This window comes from Podarcis muralis, chromosome 3 (assembly GCF_964188315.1).
Source record: "Podarcis muralis chromosome 3, rPodMur119.hap1.1, whole genome shotgun sequence".
Lineage (NCBI taxonomy): Eukaryota > Metazoa > Chordata > Lepidosauria > Squamata > Lacertidae > Podarcis > Podarcis muralis.
The window spans coordinates 16584055-16606684 of NC_135657.1; the positions used below are offsets into that span (position 1 = coordinate 16584055).

Consider the following 22630-nt stretch of genomic DNA (forward strand, 5'->3'; position numbering starts at 1 on the left):
TCCCTGTTTAGGAAATGCCTCTGGGGCCCAAAAATACTGAGAATATCCCCCTCTCCATGACCTGTTCCATATTTTGCCTGACCAAAGGTGGCAACCCTAGCTTCCAAAGACCCCTGTGGTGAAAAATGGTCATTGGACATCACTGTGATGTGATTTGATTGACAGGTGGGCAGCTCCACCCACCCAGCAAACTTGGCCCACATGGGGTGGGTTAGATGAGAATCTGACCCCACCCCCTAGGCTAAAGAAGTTCTCTACCCCCAATGCAAGAGCAGGTGTCTGCCATGTTTGGCTTGGTAGGTCACAAGAGGTGCAGGCCTGGTCAAGATTTAAGGAGGTCTCTATTAGCATTTGCAGATTACGGGGGGGGGGGGAATGGTTCTCTTTCTGGTCCTCATAGTCTTGGAAACATGGAGCCAGTTTCTTTAAGGCATTCGTTTGGAAGGAACGTGCTATGAATGTTCAAGGATCAGGGCTTCCTCAATGGGGGACATTGTCAATGCTTTGTTTATTTATCGGTCTAGGAACAGATATAGTCTGTTTGTATGTTTAAAAAGCAAACAGGATTCTGTCCCATAAAAGAACAAAATAAAAGCAATAAGGGGAAACGTAATAATATTGCTTGTCAGGAAGAGCTTATTTAATAATATTGCTGTTTATTTAAACATATAGGCAGCGTACAAAAATTAAAGACTGAAGCAGGTCCTGCATGCAGAATTGCATCTAAAGGTAGAGACAAGGCACATTATGGAAGAAAGGACAGGAAGAAGGGAAAGAGGCTAATTTGGGAAGAGGCAAGATGAACAAGTGTGTCTTGAACGTAATGCCCCTGTTCTCTTTCCACTGACTTCTCAGTGGCTGCGGAAAGAGACAACTTCCTCGTCCAACAAGCCTTTTAAATAGAGGTCTTTTCCAGACTGCATCTGTATTGGAGCTGTTTTCAAGATGCTTTCACAGTTTTAAAACATGTAATGATTTCTGTTGTGTGTTTGTCACCTGGGTCTCCTGTGGGAGAAAAGGCAGATAGAAATGTAATAAAGAATAAATAAAAACCAGTGAGTAAAATGAGGGTGGAAGGGTATTCAAGTGTCAGGAGAAAGAGACACAGGTAGGGAGCAGAGAGGTTAAATCTGAGGTTAAAGTGGAAGATTGGCATCTCTTATAAAAAAACAAAGGGTCTGGGGGGAATATAAGCTCAGCGGTTAGAAGGCATCTGTTTTGCTTGCAAAAGGTCTCCGGTTCAGTCCTGAAAACCCTGGAGAGCTGCTGTCAGTAAATATAGACAGTATGGAGTTAGAGGGGAATATATTCTATAAGGGATGCGGGTGGCGCTGTGGGTTAAAGCCTCAGCGCCTAGGACTTGCCGATCGAAACATCGGCGGTTCGAATCCCCGCGGCGGGGTGCGCTCCCGTTGCTCGGTCCCAGCGCCTGCCAACCTAGCAGTTCGAAAGCACCCCCGGGTGCAAGTAGATAAATAGGGACCGCTTACTAGTGGGAAGGTAAACGGTGTTCCGTGTGCTGCACTGGCTCGCCAGATGCAGCTTGTCACGCTGGCCACGTGACCCGGAAGTGTCTTCGGACAGCGCTGGCCCCCGGCCTATAGAGTGAGATGGGCGCACAACCCTAGAGTCTGTCAAGACTGGCCCGTACGGGCAGGGGTACCTTTACCTTTTACCTTTATATTCTATAAAGCAGTTTTATTTGTTCTTATGTAATCCATTTCTGCAGCATTAGCGATGACTATGAATTCTGGTTCATTTAGTTGCAGGCTCTGGCTTCTGAACTGAAAACCGGTTTCACTGAAGCAATGCAGGAACTATCAAGGATCCAGCATGGAGAGTATGCTCTGGAGGAGAAGGTCCAAAGCTGCCGCTGTGCCATGGAGGAGAAAGTGGCAGAGATGAAGAACTCTCTTAATTGTTTCAAGGTAGGCCGTGTCCATTGACAACCAGCCCCTTTTTCAAGGGAGAGAATTAGGCCTGCTTGAAGCAGAGAGAGAGAGAGTTGCCTCGTGACATCTAGCACATGCAGAATGCAGAAATACTGGCTGCAGTAAATTAATTACTGCCAGGCATATTCCCCAATGTATTCTGAACATATTAAGTTCTTGTTGGCATCCATCCGTCTCGAGAGACAATGGAGTGTTCCTTTTGGGGGTAAAGTCAAACCGCTGTGTCAACATCACCGAAATGACCTTCAGTGCAAGCCTGGGGGTGCAAGCCTGGGTGGTGTTTATGGAGGTCCTGGACTGCCCAGATGATGACCCCCCCCCGTTAAGTTGTGGGCGAACATATCAGACGACACAGCGATTCTTCAACAGCTCTTGTTTATTCAGAGGCCAGAATAGAACTGAACTGAAGAGCTCAGTCAGCCTGCTTATATAGAGCTCCAGAACGATGTAACTGTTGCAACTTTCTAAAACTATCCAATCACTGAACGTCACTTTCGATCCTTCATTTGCATAACTATCTACAGTATCCCCCTGCTGGCCCAGTACATAACACCTCCCACCTCCGGCCTCACTGATGTGGTCCAAAGGAAAGCAGAGCAATATGCTTGGCACCAGCTTAGCTGCAGAAGTTGCCAGAAGGAGGCGTACAAGACGCCATCCAACTATTTTAGGGACTCCACACTGGATTTGTGAAGGGTTTACTCCATGGGTAGGCAAACTAAGGCCCGGGGGCCGGATCCGGCCCAATCGCCTTCTAAATACGGTCCGGGAATCAGCGTGTTTTTACATGAGTAGAATGTGTCCTTTTATTTAAAATGCATATCTGGGTTATTTGTGGGGAATAGGAATTCATTCAGTTTTTCCCTCCAAAATATAGTCCAGCCCCCCACAAGGTCTGAGGGACAATGGACCGGCCCCCTGCTGAAAAAGTTTGCTGACCCCTGGTTACTCCTTAGCCTTTTCTTCTCCTGAAGATATCCCACAAGGCAGTGGAGGTTTAGGGTCAGAGTTTTCCATCTCCTTGATGGGCTACCTTCCCATCTGCAGCAATCTAGTCTGATTTTGTTCCCTTGTGTTATTTCAGATTAGTTATTACCAAGGTGCTATACCTCACTGTCATAAACCTTGACTCCTAAATACTTGTCCTGCGTGAGACTGGGCAAAGCACAAGTCTCATGCAGGGCAATAGAAGAAACAAGCTGCAAGCTAGCTGCCCTCTCTAATTTTAAACTTGCCCTCACTCTTTATGAGGTGAAAGGACTCCAGATACATGCAAACAACTCTTTTTGTACTTAAGTACCACAGGTACACTGTTCTGTTTGGCCATTCATTAGCCTCAGTGAGAATAAAAGCACTTTTTCAAAGCAACAATAACACTGTACCGTTTGGTAAATTATTCAATCAATCAATCAATCAATCAATCAATCAATCCATAGTTGTTTGCATTTCTTAAGGTTAGGATATTGCACCCCAATTCTGCACATGCACTTGTATGCTCAAGATGCCTCAGGAAAAGATCTACCGTTCTTAACATATGTTGCTATCATTTGTCTTTTTAATCAGGATGAGCTCAGTGATGCCAAGTCCATGATTGAGGAAATCAGTGCCAAACAGGAGGAAATGCAGCAGAAGATTGAACAGCTGCAGCAGGAGAAGCGGAAAGAATCTCGCAAGCTCAAAGCAAAGTAAGTGATTGTAGACTAAACCTTCTTCAAATCCCTGTGTAACTTCATAGCACTGGTTTTCTCCCCCCCCCCCCCCCCCGTGCTGCAGTGGTAGATTTTTTGGAGTGCATCAGCTCCTCCTGGCAGTCCCCCAAGTCATACCCCTCAGAAAGTCCACTTTATTCGGGTCAACTGACAGTGAAGGAATAGATGTTTATATAATAAATTCAAGTTGTAAAATGTATTGGGCTTTAGCAAAAGATCTTCAACCAGCAGAAACACAACATTTAGCTTTTAATTAGAAATGCAAACAGTCTTGCAAAGAGGTATTATAACTAAAACTGCTAGCATGAAGTAGTAGCCCCAGCCAAGAAAAGGAAAGAAGTACCTAGCCTCTGCTTGATTATTTTCCTTATTTTCTTACCTCTCTTATGCTAATGTGTCAGAAACAAGCTGTGCTCTGCCCTTGCTATGTTTCCCCCTCTTCGTGACCTACTCATAGAATTCTAGTTTCAATATACTACGTAAGATTGTGACAGTGTGTTTGAAACAAGAGATATCTTATTTGTTTTTACATTTAACTTTTGTAAATTTTTATGCCTTAAAACAAATGTGTGTCTCCCAAGTGTATGCTCTGGTAGTCTTGCTTTTATTTTTGCCTCAGAAGAATACAGAAGGAGGAGCATGGGTCACAAACAGTCCCTACACCTCTTCAAGGAAGTCCCTTTCGATCACTAAACCTTCCGGAGCCAGTTTTGATTAATGAAGATTTTGTAAAGCTGTTGCATAACGCAACGTATGAGAAAGGTAGTTATTTTGTTTGGCCGACCCTACCCTACCCTATCCTGTATGCTCAAGGCAGCTTAACACCTTCTCCCTCTCCCCACCTGAGATGTTTCACTTTCATGAGATCCTACCTCGCCATTCAGCAGGTAAAGGTGTCTTCCTCAGATGGTGCAGGGCCCAGAATGGTTTTTCCCATTTACAAATGTTTCTGTGGGGCAAAGGTTTAGCAACTCCTGCTATTGTGCTTTAACTAGCTTTCATTGAAACAGAGACAGAAATGTTAGGGATAATTAAGGAGTCCATTGTGTTGGGGATAATTAAGGAGTCCATTGAAAAACTAAAAATGGGGTTATAAAGGGACACCCACCTCATGGGTTAAAGTGAATGGCTACTGATTGGACAGAAAATACCAGGTTGTACACAGAAAAGGGACAAGATATTGTTGTTTATAAGGGAAAGACAACGATTCAGCAGTGGTAGGAATGACCTTCCTGGAAGCAGCACGGAATCCTCTGTAAAATTTGAGCAAACACATTATGTAAAAAAAAAAATCCTGAGAAAAAATGGCTTATTTGGAAGCAACCACAGATGATCTTAGGATCATAGAAAAATAGAGTTGGAAGGGACCATAAGGATCATCAAGTCCAACCCCCTGCAATGCAGAAATCTCTTTGCCCAATGTGGGGTTTGAACCCACAACCCTAAGATTAAGAGTCTCATGCTCTACTGACTGAGCTATCAGTCAGATGGATAGACTACATTAAAAAACAACCACCCTTGCCCCCCCCCCGCAGTGCCTTAATTTTTTAAAAACTAGACACCCTCAAAGCACTTTCCTCAATGTTTGACTTTAGATCTCTAGGTGAAGCTTGCTTTACTCATCTTCCTTTACAAATAACTAAAATTTCTCCTGTTCTTGCTTAGTCTCTGACTGCAGGCCCATGGGACTAGGAGAAGGCAGCATGAAAGGTTGGTGCACTTGGGGGGGTGGTGGTTTTTGTTGTTAATCAGTTTCTGCTCCCAAATATTCCCTGTTTGGCAGGTATTCCTAACCAGCAAGTGGTACTTGAGGAGGGAGCACAGCATTCTCCAGAATGGGGGCACAGGGCAGTGGTGAGGTTGGGGGAGTGCTGGGTTGGCAGCACCAGTATGCTGCAGGTGCAGCAACACACCTGCAGGGGAGCAACTCTGCCCATCCAGAGCTCCCCTGCCCTTGTCATCACCCTGCCCTCCCCTCTCCCTGTCATGGTGAACGCAATGCAGCTGCCAGAAGGCCACCCTGCCGCTCCACTGTTGTTACCAATTATTAAGAGACATGTAATGGCAAGGTGATTTCAAAGGGTCCTTTATTGACTTGTGGAACTCACTACCACAAGATGTGGCAGTGGAGCTCTAGAACCATTCACCATATTCCTTTCATACTGCATCACGGTGTGGTACGCTGGTTTGACATCATCTGATAGGAAGTGCCTACAGAGGGTGGTGAATACAGCACAAGATATTATGGGCTGTCCCGTGAATCCGCTGGATGAAATAGCGGAAGAACGTTGCCTCAGGAGAGTGAGGAAAATTTTCAGGGGTGATTCACACCCTGGCCGGCACTTTCTTGATCTCCTGCCCTCAGGCAGAAGATATAGAAGCAACAGGGTAAAGAACAGCTTCTATCTATGGGCTGTTAGGCTGCTGAATGAAAAGATAACAACAGGGCAACTGACTTTTGGGTTTGGTGGGTGTGCGTCAGTAAACGAGGGGAATTAAGACTAAGAGAGCTGAGTGGGGGGGTGATCGTGTAATCTCACTGTATACAAGTTGTACAAGTGACAATCAAGTATTTCAATTTCAATTTCCTATGACCTCCTGCTCTCGTTCCTAAGCTACGTCCAGATTGCTCCTTTCTCTTTTAAGCTCTTCTGGCACACATAAGAACACAAGAAGAGCTTTGCTGGATTAGACCAAAGGCCTCTCTAGCCCAGCATCCTGTCTCTTATGTCGGACAACCAGATATCCATTGGAAAGCCTGTAAGCAGGACAAGAGTGCAACAGCACCCTCCCCACTTTTGATTCCCCCCAGCTGGTATACACAGAGTCATTTGGCTTCCAACAATGGAGGGGAGAGCATGACTGTGGCGTTTGTACAGAGCCCCCAGTCGTCTCACAGACTATTGACCCGTACACCACTAATCCGCTGCCACCAACCAGGTCCTTCCTAGTCTTATTTTCCTCTCTCTACCTCTTCTACCTCCCCACACACAAGAACCCACTGCCCTAACTGTCTCTCTATTACCAACTGCTTCTCCAACTGCCTTTCCCAACCAGCCAACCCACTAAACCAACCAACTGCCCACCAACAACTCCCAACTAACTCCTCCCAGAACTAGTTTTATAGACCCACTGACTCCACCCCCCTGGGTCCTGTCTGTGCAACCTATTTAACTATTTCCCCTCCAGCACTCTCTCATATATGTTAACGTCACAATGACTAGTCACCATTTTGCTCCGATTGAGCCCACTGGTTTCAGAGCCATCACGCAGCAGTCCAGCGTCTTTTGCTATGAGTTTTCGACCAGCCTGATGGGCCAAGTGGCCATTAAGGATGCGCCTGTTGGTCCTGCTGACCACCTGTTCTAATTCCTAGGGTTAACCGGTACAAATCTGGAGACGGAAGAGAACCTCAGAGCTTCCTCGTCTGCTGATGCTCAGCCAAAGGGCCAATCATCATCCACAGTGTGGAAGCAGCCCAAGGACAGTAAAGACTGGGCCGGCGAACATATTTCAAAGGACCAGAGTGACAGGCAGAAGGAGCTAGGTCCCAGTAGCTATAGCTCAATGGAGAATGCAATGCGGGAACCTTCTATTGCAGGTGAGAATAAAGGTAGTGGCTAGAAAGCAAAAAGGCTATAGAGGAGGGACGAGGAACCTGTGGCCCCTCTTCATTGCTAGACTACAAAACTCCTACCAGCCCAACAATATCTGTTGGAGCACCGGTGAGCTACCCTTAGTCTAGATACTATTGAGGAATTTGAATAAATCATTGCTGTAATCTATAGAGCAGGATTTGAAATGGCTAATCCTTGCAGTAGCTTCTGAACTCAGGGTTCATTTGAAATCTAGCCTAATGGCGCCTGACTTCTTACGGTGCTACCAAGCTGGTGGTACTTCAGTGCAAGAAGCAGTGAAAACGTTACTCTGCAGTCACATTCCTTTGGAATTATTTCCCTCTTTCTGAGCATTATCGCAAAGGCAAATTCCAGCCAGGCAAAAGCAATCAAGGAGGGTGCAGAGCAGGGCTGAGGAGGGGTCTGGCATGGGCATAGTCAGCCTGGAAGCCTACATTTGGCCCCTGAGTCACTGATAAAGGAATTGGGTCTTTGTTTTCTGCTTGCTCGGTTTTTTCTTCTTGGAATGACACCTTTTCTAGATACGAGTGCATAATCACAATAATTAATAACCCGTTTGAAACACCAAATCATTTTCACCTTGTTTCTCCAAAGCTAAAAGGCAGAATATTGCTTTGGACTTACTTGAGTCGGAAAGGAAGTATGTTGTGAACCTCACCCAGATCCTCAAAATTAAAGCCACGTTGTATGGGCAGGACGTGAAAAGGAACTCCAAAGATAGAAGGTATTTACTAATTGTACTTACTGTTGGGCAACGATGCTTTTCTTTAAATGTGCCAGCTGCTGTTTTGGATCCCTGCTGCCCTTTCCTCTTTCCATCCTTCCCTTCCCTTTCCATTCAACTTTGTTCTTGCCTTCATAAACCAGGCATCCGTTTGCTGCTTTACCTGGTCATGTTCTCTTTTTGATAATGGAGCGCCCTTTGTCCTCTTCAGACACAGAGATCATCTCCAGCTGCTTCAGCAGGCATTGTCTACAGCAGTGTTTCCCAGCCGGTGTTCCGCGGCACACTAGTGTGCCGCGAGACGTTGCCTGGTGTGCCGCGATATGTTGCCTGGAGGGAGGCGGGCGAGTCAGGCGGCGAGAGGCGGGGCGGCGGCGGCGAGGAGAGGCCGCCCAGCGCGGGGCTCTCGCCATCTGCCTGCCTGGCTGCCTGCGTGGCGCTGACGTCACGGGGCTGTAATGTGCCCCACATAGGCACACGCGGGGCGGCGAGCGAGCTCCCTCCCACATCCCATCGCCGCTCGCTTCGGCCGGCCTACTGGGCTGTCGCAGGCGGAAGGCCTGCGCATGCGCGAGGTTTTCGCGCCTTCGGGATTCCCTTCACGCCTTCCTCCTCCCGGGTCCTTGAGAGCGCGGGAAGCGGCAGCGCGAGACCGGCGTTGAGCCTGGTAGGTATTGCGCTTGCCAAGGCAGTCATTTGGGAAATGAAAACTTGCAAAGCAAGCAACCAGTTCAATCTGAAGTACGTGTATGCTTAATATCCTGTATCTGAAACCTGTTCTGCCCCCTCCCCCACACTTGGTGCCATTTTCATCTACACATGCAGCAGAGTAAGTTGACCCAGAATAGTACCAATTCAGATGGCAGATGGGAGAATGACAGTGCTGAATGCTTTCCCATGTAGAACAGTCCCTGCAAATAAAAACCTAGCATATTTGGACGAGGGATGCTAGCCTAACCATTACCTTCTATGCTGTTACTATTTTTTTATTTTTTTTTACATAAGTAAAAAGTGACCTTTCCCCATCTGGCATGGTGGTGTGCCTCGAGATTTTTTTCATGAAACAAGTGTGCCTTTGCCCAAAAAAGGTTGGGAAACACTGGTCTACAGTGGCTTCAGGTGGCTGAAAACCATGCCTCCTGCTCAACAGCCACTATCCAGACTTGTCCTGCTCAGGTCCATTGTGACCACTATTAGACCCACAGTTGAGGGTGAAACAGCCACCATGAGTTATGACACACATACCTGAGGGGAAGTCATTCCACTGCAGAAACGTGGAGAAAATCAGAACCTTAAAAGGACTGAAATGGACAAATTTATCCATCCCTAGTCAGATCTCATCTGGAATAGTTGTTTTTTCTGCTGAAGGTTTCCGCTGAAGGGTTTTTTTTCTGCTGAAGGTATAATACCACTCCAAGAGGGTATAGGTCAGGAAAGTGATGTGGGGGTGGGCAGAGGATTAAATACCAGTGCCACTGCTCCAATTTAAAGTAGCTGGAGGGGTCTACAACGTTGTGAGAAAACGAAAGTTGGAATAGTTTTGACTCCATGCTAGCATTCGAGTGATAAAGGAACTAAAAGGAGGTGGACTACAATTAAGGATTTATTATGTTTTCAGAATGTATTAGAAAAATTATATAGAAGGGTTTATTGTTTTGTGTACATTCAAATGTAAGATAAAACATATGCAAAGGGACTTGACAGGAAGTCAAAGTTGAAGGAAAGATTTTGGAAGATAAAAGGGGGGAAATATTTACTTTCATTATCATTTTCTGTGCGGGTGTGGGTGTCTGCACATATGTGTATTGTTGTATGCAATGTTTAGGAGGAAATAAGACGGTAAATAACAAATAACAAACTAAATATCGATGTATTAATTTTTATTTCTTAATTATATTTAGTGGTAGTATGGCTGTATTGTTTTTTGTAACATAAAACCATTCAATAAAAATTATTTAAAAAAGAAAGAAAACAAAAGTTGGGAGGTCCCATCAGATTCCTGCATCCCAACATCAAGTCTGCTTCATTGTTAAGTCAAAATCAGTACCTTGAATTGTCTCTCGAATACCTTCTCACGGCTTCGGCCATGTGTATATTTAGCAGGCTGGGTAGTGTTTTTAAGTGCATTTCTTCTGTTTGTTAATGGCTCTTTAAAACGCCATTCCCGCTGTTTCCTGGCTGCAGTTTTGTCCCCAATTCTCTTCGATACTTGGTCCAGCAGCATGTGGACTTACTTCATGCCCTGCAGGAGAGAGTCCTGAGCTGGCCGCGGCAAGGAATCCTGGGAGACATCTTTCTCAAGCTAACCAACGATGAGGTACAAGTGTGAGGAAAAAATATGGGGAACAGGAGAGGAATGCATTGTTGAAGTACAGTAACTGGGCCATTTTGGACCAGCGGAATGAATTGTACATGTATGCCGCCTGTCAGGGAACTGACATCGGAGCCGAGTGGAGAGGTTAGGCTCCCTAATGATGCCGGAGAGGGAAGAGAGGGGAGAGAGAGAGCTTCCGCTGGGGAAGGAAGCCAAGGTGACACCAGGAAGAAAGGAGAGGCTGAGAGTACTTCGGAGGGGAGGCTCCGAGACTCTTCCAGTGAGGTCAGTGAGGAGAGTGCAGGACCACCGCTTGGCACGCCCACTCTGCGCAGAAGGCTTCCGTGCAGAGAGGCGAGGAGGAGGTTGTCTGTTAAGGAATTCTTATGTTGGAGGAAATTTAGGAAACGCCCACTGACGGATTCTGCCAGTGACTGAGACAGTCGCGTTTTAGGGCTGTCAAACCGGGGAAAGGTCCAGCTATACTACCAGCTCGGAGCAGTTTGGGATTTACGCACAAGCAACCCTAATTACCATTACACCGCCCCTCCCTCAAGAACTAAGCACATTACATTATCATATCTTATCATATCTAATCTAATCTACTTTTCCCTCAAACAAGCTTATAACTTTAGAGCCTAATGCTGAGGTGTCCAACAGGTCAGAGAAATGTGGATTCTATATTATCTCTTGCAGTTGTTTTTAGATGCTTTGGGGGGGGGGGAAGAGACGGGTTAATATTGAAGAATTCCACCTTTTGTGGAAAAGATCAATGATTTTGCCTCGGGGCATTTCGGTGCTGAATCGCTGCCTTGGTCCGTGTTAATCAAACAGAGTCAGGTAGAATCAGGGGGCCCGTGTCTCTGTCACACACATAAGGATTCTCAAGAGATGTTTCTTATTTGCTTTTCAGAACGGTTTTTTGGATTATTACGTTTCTTGCTTGAGAGACTTGCCTGAGTGCATTTCACTGATCCATGTGGTGATTGTGAAGGAGGTGAGTTTGGGTGCGTCTTGAACCACTGACACATCTGTGTGCTTTGAGCAGATTATTAGTCATGTTGATGTTGATCCAGACCCATACAGAGATTCTGTAAAGAGGGTCTTTCCTCTTTTCTTTGCGCTGACAGGACACATTAGTTGGATACCAAGCCGTGAGATTAACTGACTTAAGCACTCTTAACCCTTGTGTTTCACTCTGGACTATATTTATGCTGCCGAATCTATTTTAATGTTTGTTTTATTGCATTTTAAATGCATTTTATTGTAAACTGCCTTGAGATGTTCTTATAAATGGTGGTATATAAACATTTCAGTACAAATGACCTCTTCTTTATCTTCTCTTGTCAACAGATTGAGGAAGAAATTAAGTCTGATATTTACATATTCTTCTTTCATATTGTCCAGCGTGTTCCTGAATACCTCCTTCATTTACAGGTAAGATCTAATGAGGATCAGTGTTAGGAATATAAGACGACATCAGTTTCTGTTCTGCTCCAGAACCATTGCATTGCAGTGCTGTTTCTGTTCTGCTGCAGCTTGGCTTCTGACAAAAAAGCTATGTTAACTATGTTATTAATCTAATTTCCACTTTGGCAAAATTTTACATAATTATGTACTTAATTCTGCTATCGTTATATAATGCAAAGGAAGTGCAAAGCATTTTAAAAAAGAAAATATTAAATTATATATTGTTTGGAGACTGAACACAACAACAATAGTGCATGCCAATTGTATTTGCTATATTTCCATTCTGGACATGGGTGCAAACACCAGCAACATATTTCAGTTTTCATTCAAGTTCTCCAACATGCCTAACACTATAAACGATTCTAGTTACAGGTAGGTAGCCATGTTGGTCTGCCGTAGTCGAAACAAAATTTTAAAAATTCCTTCTGGTAGCACCTTAAAGGTAAAGGTAAAGGTACCCCTGCCCATACGGGCCAGTCTTGACAGACTCTAGGGTTGTGCGCCCATCACACTCTATAGGCCGGGGGCCAGCGCTGTCCGCAGACACTTCCGGGTCACGTGGCCAGCGTGACAAGCTGCATCTGGCGAGCCAGCGCAGCACACGGAACGCCGTTTACCTTCCCGCTAGTAAGCGGTCCCTATTTATCTACTTGCACCCGGGGGTGCTTTCGAACTGCTAGGTTGGCAGGCGCTGGGACCGAGCAACGGGAGCGCACCCCGCCGCGGGGATTCAAACCGCCGACCTTTCGATCGGCAAGCCCTAGGCGCTGAGGCTTTAACCCACAGCGCCACCCGCGTCCCCAACTAAGTTTGTTATTGGTATGAGCTTTCGTGTGCATGCACACTTGTTCAGATACCAATAGCTCATACCAATAACAAACTTAGTTGGTCTCTAAGGTGCTACTGGAAGGATTTTTTAAAATTTTGTTTTGACTATAAACGATGATGACATTGAGCTCTGCACAGCAGTCTTAGAGCAGTTGTTTTTTACTAACCACAACTTTGGGAATAACTTCAAAGGCAGCCCCATGTAGAGTGCATTTCAGTGCTAAAATATTGAGGTTACCAGGGCATGGACGATTGTGGCCACATTATCTCTGTTCACAAATGGCCACATCTGGTGTACCAGCTGAAGCTGGTAGAAGGCACTCCCTAGTGACAAGGATGAGTCAATGATTAGAACCTTCCAAAGTACTGCAGCACCCTTTGTACGGCCATGCACAGGCCCTGGTGTAGAGCGTTCAGGATGTTTCATGTTGTTTTACTAAATGGGCAGAGAGGAGGATGTGATTCAGTGTGGCTCTCCTCCTTCTGTGCCAGAATATCCTGAAGTACACGGAGCAAGAGCACCCCGATTACTACCTCCTTCTGGTTAGTGTACAGCGCCTGCGAGTGTTCATCTCGCACCACAGCCTTCTTTTCCAGTGCAACGAAGACCTGCTGATACAGAAGCGGAAGAAGCTGAGAAAGTGAGTGAAAAGAGGCTGCTTCCTTCTATTTTGATTAGGTGCAGGCAAAGAAGAGCCAAGTTCTGCTCTAAGAAAAGTTGGAGTATGTGTCCTCCCTCCCTCCTCCACCCACCCACCCCTCCCTCCCTGATCATTTATCCCTCAGCTATGGATCACTTCTGGTGTGAAGTCCAGGGGTGTGTGTGAGAGAGATTGAGAGATATCAGAAATGGCCTGGATGGGTGGGACCACATGAAAAGAATGGTTGGACCTTGTTTCTGCTCATTCTCCCTTGCAACTGTCCCTCCTTGCATGAGCAAGGTTTGGGAAATCACAGGTTTGGGAACAGAGAGGTTCACCAGGCACTGACACTTTCTGTCCCTGTTTATTCCTTGAGGAACACATGGCCTATGACTTTCAGAACAAGCTTTCAACACCAGAATGAGTCTGTTCCTTGAAGAAGTTGCTTCTTGCACCTTTCTCAGTGCCCTAAAAGCTGTTTTAAGAACATATCTCGCTTTTCATTAACTTCTATGGGGCAGATGGAGGTTTGTTTGTTGTTGTTTTGGCCACCCTCAGAAAGCAGTATATTTCTTTGGCTTGAAACATATACTCATATAGGAGGTATAATACACTGCTGAAGTGTTGTATGGAATTTGGCTCACGATTAAGACCCTTTGAAATGGCCTGATGGAGCAGCTAACTAACTACCTGTCAGCTGTTCAATCCTTTAAAGCCATGTATACACTGAAGTTCTGTGAAAGTTTTAAAGTCTTTATGTATTGTAAGTAAATATGTGCATAAAATGCAAACAATTTATTTCCTCAAGTGAATTGTCAGCCCTAGTGCTTCAGATTTTTGGCTTTTTAAAAATGTAACTCCATAGCCATGAGACCTAGGAACATGTTTCTAATTGGTCAATGAAAAATGAAGTTCTCACAAGCTGAATGTGTGCCCCAAACCAAATTTGTGGTATTACATCACAAAGCTGTAGAAACAATACAGCGCAAGTATGACTGAAATGATCTGCTGCTGCAATGAATGTGGAAATAACAGGCTGCCGTTTGTAAAAGCTGGTCCTCATGGTTTGACTGAGGGTGGTATTACATCTCGATTCCTGTAGATCGTCCTTCGGAAAGTTATACAAAGGTCTAGCTTCTCTATGCGCCAGCGCTGGCCAAGATGCGTCTCCAACGCTTAGTGCTACTTCCATCCGCGACAGTGGAATCCACTCTGAAGAGGCCATGCAGCTGTTCCCATCAGCCCCGACTTCTGGAACAACGGCCATGTGAGTGCAATGCTCTTATAATTATTACACTGATATCCCACCTTTCCTTCAAGGAGCTCGTGGTGGTGGTGGTGGTGCATGGTTCTCCCCCCGCCCCCCACAGTTTATCCTCACAGCAATCCCATGGCTTAGATGAGGCTGAGATTCTGTGACTGGCCCAAGAGGAGATCTGAATCCAGGTTTCCCACAGTCCTAGACCAACACTGTCGGTCGCTACACCACACTGTGGTCGCTGTGTGTGGGGCAGCTTTTTGCTCCAGGCCTTTTGCTTCTTTCCTTCCATTCCCTTTCCCATTGCAGTCAGTACACCAGGGCTGGAATAATTGAGGGTGTATTTTGCAAGGGAGAAAGAACCAGAGGGCTTTGGATCCTAAAGATTCTCCACTGCCCTTAACAACTGCTGGCCAGACCACCATTGCCTGTGGCTGTGGGTCTTTCAGTGAGTGAAACAGGGCAGCCCTGACAGCATAAGTTCCCTTCCTCCCCAGCTGTGGAAGGGCACTTATCCAGTTCCCTCAGTTGGCTGTTGGTCACTTTTAGGACTCCTCTCGTCTTTATTGTTTTACAGTACTTCACATAATTTCAGCAGAATCGTATGTATTTAATGATTACTGCATCCACTTCTCTTCGTAGTTCTAATAGCTCAGGCTGAGGTAGGTACCTATCCAAAACTATTCATAAAAGGAATAGCCAGAAATTTTTTTTTGGGGGGGGGCTGTTGTTCCGAAGGCTGGCAGAGTGCAAGGGAGGTTTACTCTGGCAGTGCTGAGAAGCACTTTGGATAGAGCCAGATTAAGGATGGACTTGAGAGTAGACACACTGAAATCAAAGGGTCTGCTCTGAGGATGACTAACATTGGCGCTCACCCATAACATTGAAGAGCAGAATGTTGGGGTTCTTGCTTAGTTACCTGTAAACCACTTGACGACTAGGGTGCTCCCATATTGTTCTATGTTGCTTGCAAACTGCTGCGACGTGTCTTTCACAATGCAGCCAAGTATATAAAATAGGCCAAGCTCTCGACCCCAAAACTGGGGCTACCTGGTGCGTTTCCACTCCAAACTTTCCTCAAAAGCTTATGTTTGGTCTAGGGCCAGATTTAGATTTGATGAGGCCCTAAGCTACTGAAGGTAATGGGGCCCTTTATATGTCCAGCTGTCCTTTGCCAACAACAAATTGTCGCTGTTTTTTGTGTTGAATATATGCTATATGGTAATTAATGTTGCCATGGAACCAGAGTGTAGGCACCCTATATATAGAAATGAGCAAACCAGTGATATTTTTGGGAGCAGGCTAGCAGGCAGGGCCCATTACTTACGTCATAGGAATCTACACAATACAAAACACTGTTGCTGTATGTAGGTTTTACAGTCATACCTCGGGTTGAAGTCGCTTCAGGTTAAGCCTTTTCTGGTTGTGCTCTGCGACGATCTGGAAGTAACGGAGCGTATTACTTCCGGGATTCACTGCTCGCGCATGTGCAGAAGCTCAGAATGACGTCACGTGCATGCACGGAAGTGACCAATCACGACCCGCACACATGCGCATTGTGTTCGCTTCAGGATGCGAACGGTGCTCCGGAACAGATGCCATTTGCATCTAGACATACCACTGTTTTTTATTTGTTTTTTATCTTATATTTTGGAAATGTACACCCAGTTGTTTTTTCCCTTTAATTTTTTGGGGGCCCCCAAGATAGTGGGGCCCTAAGCTATAGCTTGTTTAGCTTATACCTAAATCCGACACTGGTTTGGTCTCCCTTCCAAGGCACTCGAGGTCCCACATGAAAGCGAGCCCCCAGCAAGGCGCTTCCCCTTGTGAGTGGGAAACAGACGGGCGGCGGCCCGAGCACGGCCTGGCGCCCTCTCAGCTCAGCGAGCACGACCTGAAAGCTCTGGCCGCCTCCCTGCACGCCCTCCCGGACCTGGAGTACGGCGGCGGCGGCAGCAGCGCGCCTCCCTCGACGGGCCCCGACGGCAACCGCGAGCGGCCCCGGCGGCGGGCCTCGGCGGCGGACCTCCTGCAGGACAGCTCCGGCTTCGCGCCGGACTACGAGGGCTTCGAGTACCGGGGCGACCCTTACGAGGAGGTGGAGCCGCTGCGGAACCTGCCCGCCTTCGAGGCGTGCTCGCCGGCCTCGTCCGAGTCCAGCATCGACATCTGCTTCCTGAGGCCCGTCCACTTCACCAACGAGCCCGGCAGGACGGAGCGCACGCTGCAGCCGCTGCCCAAGAGCGCGGCGCCGGCGCCGGCGGCCAGCGGCACCTACAAGCGCGAGGTTTTCCGCAGCAAAGGCAAGCAGCTGAGCCGCTCGCTCAAGGAGTTCCCCCGCAGCAGCGGCGGAGGCGGCGGCGGCTCCGAAGGCATCGCCAGCACCAGGCTCTACAGCACCCGCAGCAGCAGCGGCAGCCGCCTGCCGGCCCCGACGGAGAGGGGCTTCCCGGCCCACGGCGCCCCCTCCGCCGCCTCCCGGAGCTCCCAGCGGCACCACTTCCCGCCGCCGAGAGGAGCGGGCGACCAGCCCAGCTTTCTGGAAGTAAGGAGAGCAAAAGGCAAGGGCAAAGGCGCTTCCTAGCCAGGGTCTAAGCGACGGGGGAGGAGGAGGGGCGAGGGTCAGCCCTGGGTGCCCCCCCCCCCGAGTTCCCACAAAATTCATGAAAATGCCAGGGCCAGGCACGCTGTATGGCACCCATGGCCCCAGGCACCCACCGTTGTGGGGCCACGCTGGCACTCCTGAGTGCGGGGGTTAGACCATAGCTGTCAATGTTTCCCTTTTTAAAAGGGAAATTCCCTTATTCCGAATGGGATTTCTCGCAAGAAAAGGGAAAAGTTGACAGCTATGGGTTAGATCTGTGACCTGAAGGTCCCCTATTATTATTATTATTATTATTATTATTATTATTATTATTATTATTATTATTATTATTATCATTAATTAATGCCCCACCTTTTTCCCTGAAAGGGACTCAAGGCAGCTTAACATACCCACCAACATTTCTTCAATCCTATTTAATAATGATAATGATGATGATAATAATAATAATTTGAGTCTACACAATACAAAACACTGTTGCTGTATGTAGGTTTTATTTTATTTGTTTTTTATCTTATATCTTTTTATCTTATACGCTGCCCAACAGACTGGGATGCCCCAGCTACTCCGGGCAGCTTCCAACATATATATAAAAAATAAACATTCAAAAACTTCAGAGTACAGAGTTGCTTTCGGATGTCTTCCAAAGGTTGGCGCAGGGGTCGCATAGCTCTGCTTCAAAAACTCCAATGCAGGAGAGTCCACCAAAGTATTAGAGATATTTGATGCAGGTGGATTTCTCGGTGTATGGTTTATTTAAACTGTTACATTTGAAGTCAGGGTTGAAAAGCTTAAAAAAATACAAATCTCAGCAGCCCACTTTCTTACTGTGAACAAAATGTGAACATAGAGCAGGCTGCCCCACAGCATACATTACCCCATAGTGTAGCCTACTTTGAATCATAGCTGTCAACCTTCCCTTTTTTTGCGGGAAATTCCCTTATTCCAGCGCCGTTTCCCACTTCTATCCCGGATTGTTAAATATCCTCCCGGGACAGGTGAGGCTGCTGATCCCTTATTTTCAGATCTGAAAGTTGACAGCTATGCTTTGAATCCCCAGTCCAATTGGAGCCATTGTGGTGCAAAACTGTCTCTGGTTACATAGCCGTGCCTTTGGGGCCATGTTTGAGTTGTGACACACTGAATGCAGGCACTGACTTTTAGGTACTATATAAATAGCTCTTGAGTGAAGCAGTCTCTCAGCATCCAGTTTTCATGAAACAGTTAGTGCCTGCATCCCTGTAGTTGTCGAGGCTAATGGAAGTAATTCACATGGGGAAAAGAAAGGGAGCAGTTGTAAGAAATAAATGCAAACTTTTTTCCCCTTGCACTACTGTTGCTCCTCTTGCCCTTAGTGGTCAAATAGGTTTTGGAGATTTTTGAAGCACTCCATGCAAAACAGAACTGAAAATAAGGGCAAGTGTGCAAAGGCAAGGATGCCTTTGTCATTCCACTTTTAGGCATGGGGGCTTGTAAACAAAGGTTTGTTATATCTGTATTTGTTTAATGCCATTTATAATTTTTGCGGGACAACTTTGTGAAATTCTTGGTTTTTTCATTTCAGGAGATGCATTTAGAAGACAACACCAGATTTTCTCATAGGGATGACAATGAGCAAACCTCTTTCAGCAGCCACACTCCAAGGCAAGAACAGAAAGGGAGATTGCGCAGTTCCTTCCGCAAGCTGTTCAAAAAGAAATGAAACACACATCTGATTTTAAAATTAGCTTATTTTAAAAGTAAGACACCAGCCTTTTGGCACTTGAAAAGAAGAAACAACCAACTCCTGAATTTTTTAGGAACTATTATTTTATCCTGACTCTGGGGGGGTCAGAAGCTTACCGTATTTTTCCGTCTATAAGATGCCCCCATGTAGAAGACATCCCCTATTTTGGGGATCTCAGATTTAAGAAAATGGCCTCAGCACTATCCGTGTATAACATGCCCCCTAATTCTTGACATAATTTATTAGGGGAAAAACCTAGTCTTATACACTGAAAAATGCAGTATTTTGCCACTCACGCAACTGTTAACTTATTGCTGGCATCAAGCAATAAGGGCCTCATGGTTATGGAAGATTGTAGTATGATGTCATTGATGTATATGTCACAATATTTCTGAATCTCTATCAGGACATTCTACATACAAAGTCCAGACGTGTGCTATTTCACTTTTGCTACATGTTTATTATAATTAGGCAGGATATAAGGGCTGTACAGTGGTACCTTGGTTCTCAAACTTAATCCGTTCTGGAAGTCCATTCCAAAACCAAGGCACACTTTCCCATAGAAAGTAATGCAAAATGGATCAGTCCATACCAGACTTTTAAAAACAAACACTAAAAGAGCAATTTAACATGAATTTTACTATCTAACAAGACCATTGATCTAGAAAATGAAAGCAATAATCAATGTACTGTACTATAAAATAAATAAAACAGTATTGTAGAGGATAAAAATTAAAATTAATTTTTTTCTTAACTGCATTGAGGATAGTCATTGTTTGTATTGCTTTTATCCATTTCTGCAGTCACACAATCAATCAATCAATCAATCAATCAATCAATCAATCAATCAGTAGCTGAACTGGTTTCCACACAGTGACAAAAACAAATTAACCAAACAAGCCTCAAAAACAAAAATGCAAAAGAAATAGCAAAAACAAAACCACCAAACTTAATCCATTCCAGAAGTCCATTTGACTTCCAAAATGTTCAAAACCAAGGCGCAGCTTCTGATTGGTGCGGGTGCCCCTGAAACAATAGCCAACAACTGCATTGGATGTTTGACTTCCAAAAAACGTTCGAAAACTGGAACACTTACTTCCAGGTTTTCGGCATTTGAGAACCAAGGCGTTTGAGAACCAAGGTACCGCTGTATACTGATGTGTTTTGGGATGTCAGGTGACCATCCCTAGTAGACATCATGGAGGTGAGCATAAACCATCTAGTACAGAAGTGGGACACAGGGACCTATAAAGAACTCCTACATCATTTTACAACCCACCCCAACCATTTTAATTAGCTAGCAAAATGTGGAAACATCTTTGCATGGTCCTAGATGGATCTGGCTGCCATCTCTAGGACGGCTCAGATTTAAGAGTAGCCAGGAAGTAAGTGTGTGTATAGTTCATGCAATAACTGATTTACAACTTAGTCCGTTTTAATGATGCAACATTGTTGTTGTTTTAAAATACAGTTGGATTGATGCTGAAAGAACAGATCTTCCACTGTTCTTTCTCCAAAAATATAAAGTGGTGCTACAGTGGAATCTGAATTTCTAAACAGATGTCACAGAAGAATCAATTTTATTTAAAAAGTGGTGGGGAATATTCAGAAGAGGGAGAGGAACTCCAGGAGAAGTTGACTGGTTTCTTAATAGTCTAGGCATGTATTTATTTTGTTTCAAATAAACTTTGCTGTATTATTCAGACCAAGGGTATTGCTTGAGAATACAATTACTGCACCTTGAACAAGCGCTGCTGAGCATCCCAACATGAGCCTAAAAGCTGCTTCTCATGCTACGATTTATATATTCTTGGTTATACGCCTGATTTACAGCCAGGTCTAAGAGTAGTTGGGAAGAAGAAAAGCTTCTGTCAATTTCTATGTTACAGGTATACAAGTATCTACTGGAAACAGTCCAAAGGCTTCATATCCCATACAGATGTTTAGGAAGATAAGTGTGTGCAACTGACCAAGGAAAGCAGTAACAAGTACCAGATTAATAAACAAACTGGTAATCACACTTTCTCATTGAATTGTAGAGTTGGAAGGGACTCAAGGGTCATCTAGTCCAACCCCTTGCAATGCAGGAACCCTACTAAGGCATCCATGACAGAGGGCCATCCAATCTCTGCTTAAAAACGTCCAAGAGAATTCACTTTCTGAGGGGGCCTGCCCACTGTTGAACAGCTCTTACCATCCTCCTGTTAAGTCAGAATTTTATTTCTTGCAACTTGAACCCATTAGTTCAGGTCCCACCTTTCGGAGGAGGAGAAAACAAGCTTGCTCCATCCTCCATGTGACAACCCTTTAGATATTTGAAAACGGCTATTCCTAAGGTGTATTTTCTTACACGTCCAACACCAAACAGGCCATTTCAGGAGACTGGATGTACAAAGGATTATCCTTCCACTATTATTAAAACCAACTGCAAGGAATTTTTTCTGCTGTGTTGCCTACAAGAGACTAAATCATAACTGGGGTGGTGGTGGGAGGAATCTCCATATGTAGACACTGTTAAGTATTCAAGTATTTCAGATGAATACCGGTACCAGAATTGCCATACATCCAGAATTTTCCCGGACATTGCTGAGATTTGGCAGTTCAAAACAGCGTCCGGGCAGAAATTGCTTAAATGTCCCGGAAAATCCATTCTTCCTGCAGACCTATCTAACCTCAATTGTTTGAGGATATCCCCAGCCGATGTGGACAGACTCCTCCAAGCTGGAAAGCCCACCACCTGTCCTTTTGACCCGTGCCCGTCTTGGCTGATTAGAGCGTGTCCAGACGAGGTGCGGGCCCCCCTGGGTGATATCATCAATTTGTCCCTTGGCACCGGGATATTCCCAGGGGAACTGAAGGAGGCAGTGGTGCGTCCGCTCTTAAAGAAAACATCATTAGATCCTTTAGATCTATCCAATTACCGCCCGGTTTCGAATCTTCCATTCCTGGGTAAGGTGATTGAGAGAGCGGTTGCTGAACAGCTTGGTAGGTTTCTGGATGAAACATCGGCTCTCGATCCATTCCAGTCCGGCTTCCGCGCTGGTCATGGGACCGAGACGGCTCTGGTCGCCCTAACAGATGATCTCCGCAGGCAGCTGGATCGAGACGGGTCGGGGCTGCTGATTCTTCTAGATCTGTCAGCAGCCTTCGACATGGTCGATCACGAACTCCTGGACCACCGCCTTGCCGACGTGGGGATCCAGGGCACAGTCCTTCAATGGCTGCGCTCGTTTCTCTCTGGTCGGGGACAGAGGGTGGCGCTTGGGGGGGAATTGTCATCGCGCCACTCCTTGGTGTGTGGAGTGCCTCAGGGTGCGATTCTCTCCCCGATGCTTTTTAACATCTTTATGCGCCCCCTCGCCCAGAGTTTTGGGCTGGGTTGCCATCAGTATGCCGATGACACCCAACTCTATCTGTTGATGGACGGCCATCCTGACTCGGCCCCAGACACACTGACCAGATGTCTGGAAGCTGTGGCTGGATGGTTACGTGGGAGCCGGTTGAAGTTAAATCCTTCGAAGACAGAGGTCCTCTGGCTGGGACGGAGCGATATGGGATTGAGGGGGCAACTCCCATCTCTTGCGGGGGTGCAATTAGTGCCAGCATCGTCTGTTAAGAGTTTGGGTGTAATCTTCGATACCTCCCTCTCTATGGAGGCGCAGATTACAGCTATAACAAAGGCGGCATTTTTTCATCTCCGCCAAGCTAAGCAGTTGGCTCCTTATCTCTCTCGCCCTGACCTAGCCACTGTGATCCACGCGACGGTCA

General features: G+C 46.0%; 1 protein-coding gene across 1 annotated transcript; it reads left to right on the forward strand.

Annotated features, from left to right (window-relative positions):
* Positions 1–263: 263 nt before the first annotated feature.
* Positions 264–20567, forward strand: ARHGEF33 (Rho guanine nucleotide exchange factor 33). The gene is made up of 14 exons (XM_028721758.2): positions 264–296; positions 1764–1928; positions 3516–3637; positions 4281–4423; positions 5327–5371; positions 7038–7262; positions 7894–8023; positions 10208–10340; positions 11251–11334; positions 11691–11774; positions 13128–13276; positions 14379–14543; positions 16311–17079; positions 18701–20567. The coding sequence occupies exons 1-14, from the start codon at positions 264–266 to the stop codon at positions 18836–18838; spliced, it is 2385 nt and encodes a 794-aa protein (XP_028577591.2). The 3' UTR covers positions 18839–20567.
* The last annotated feature ends 2063 nt before the right edge of the window (positions 20568–22630 follow it).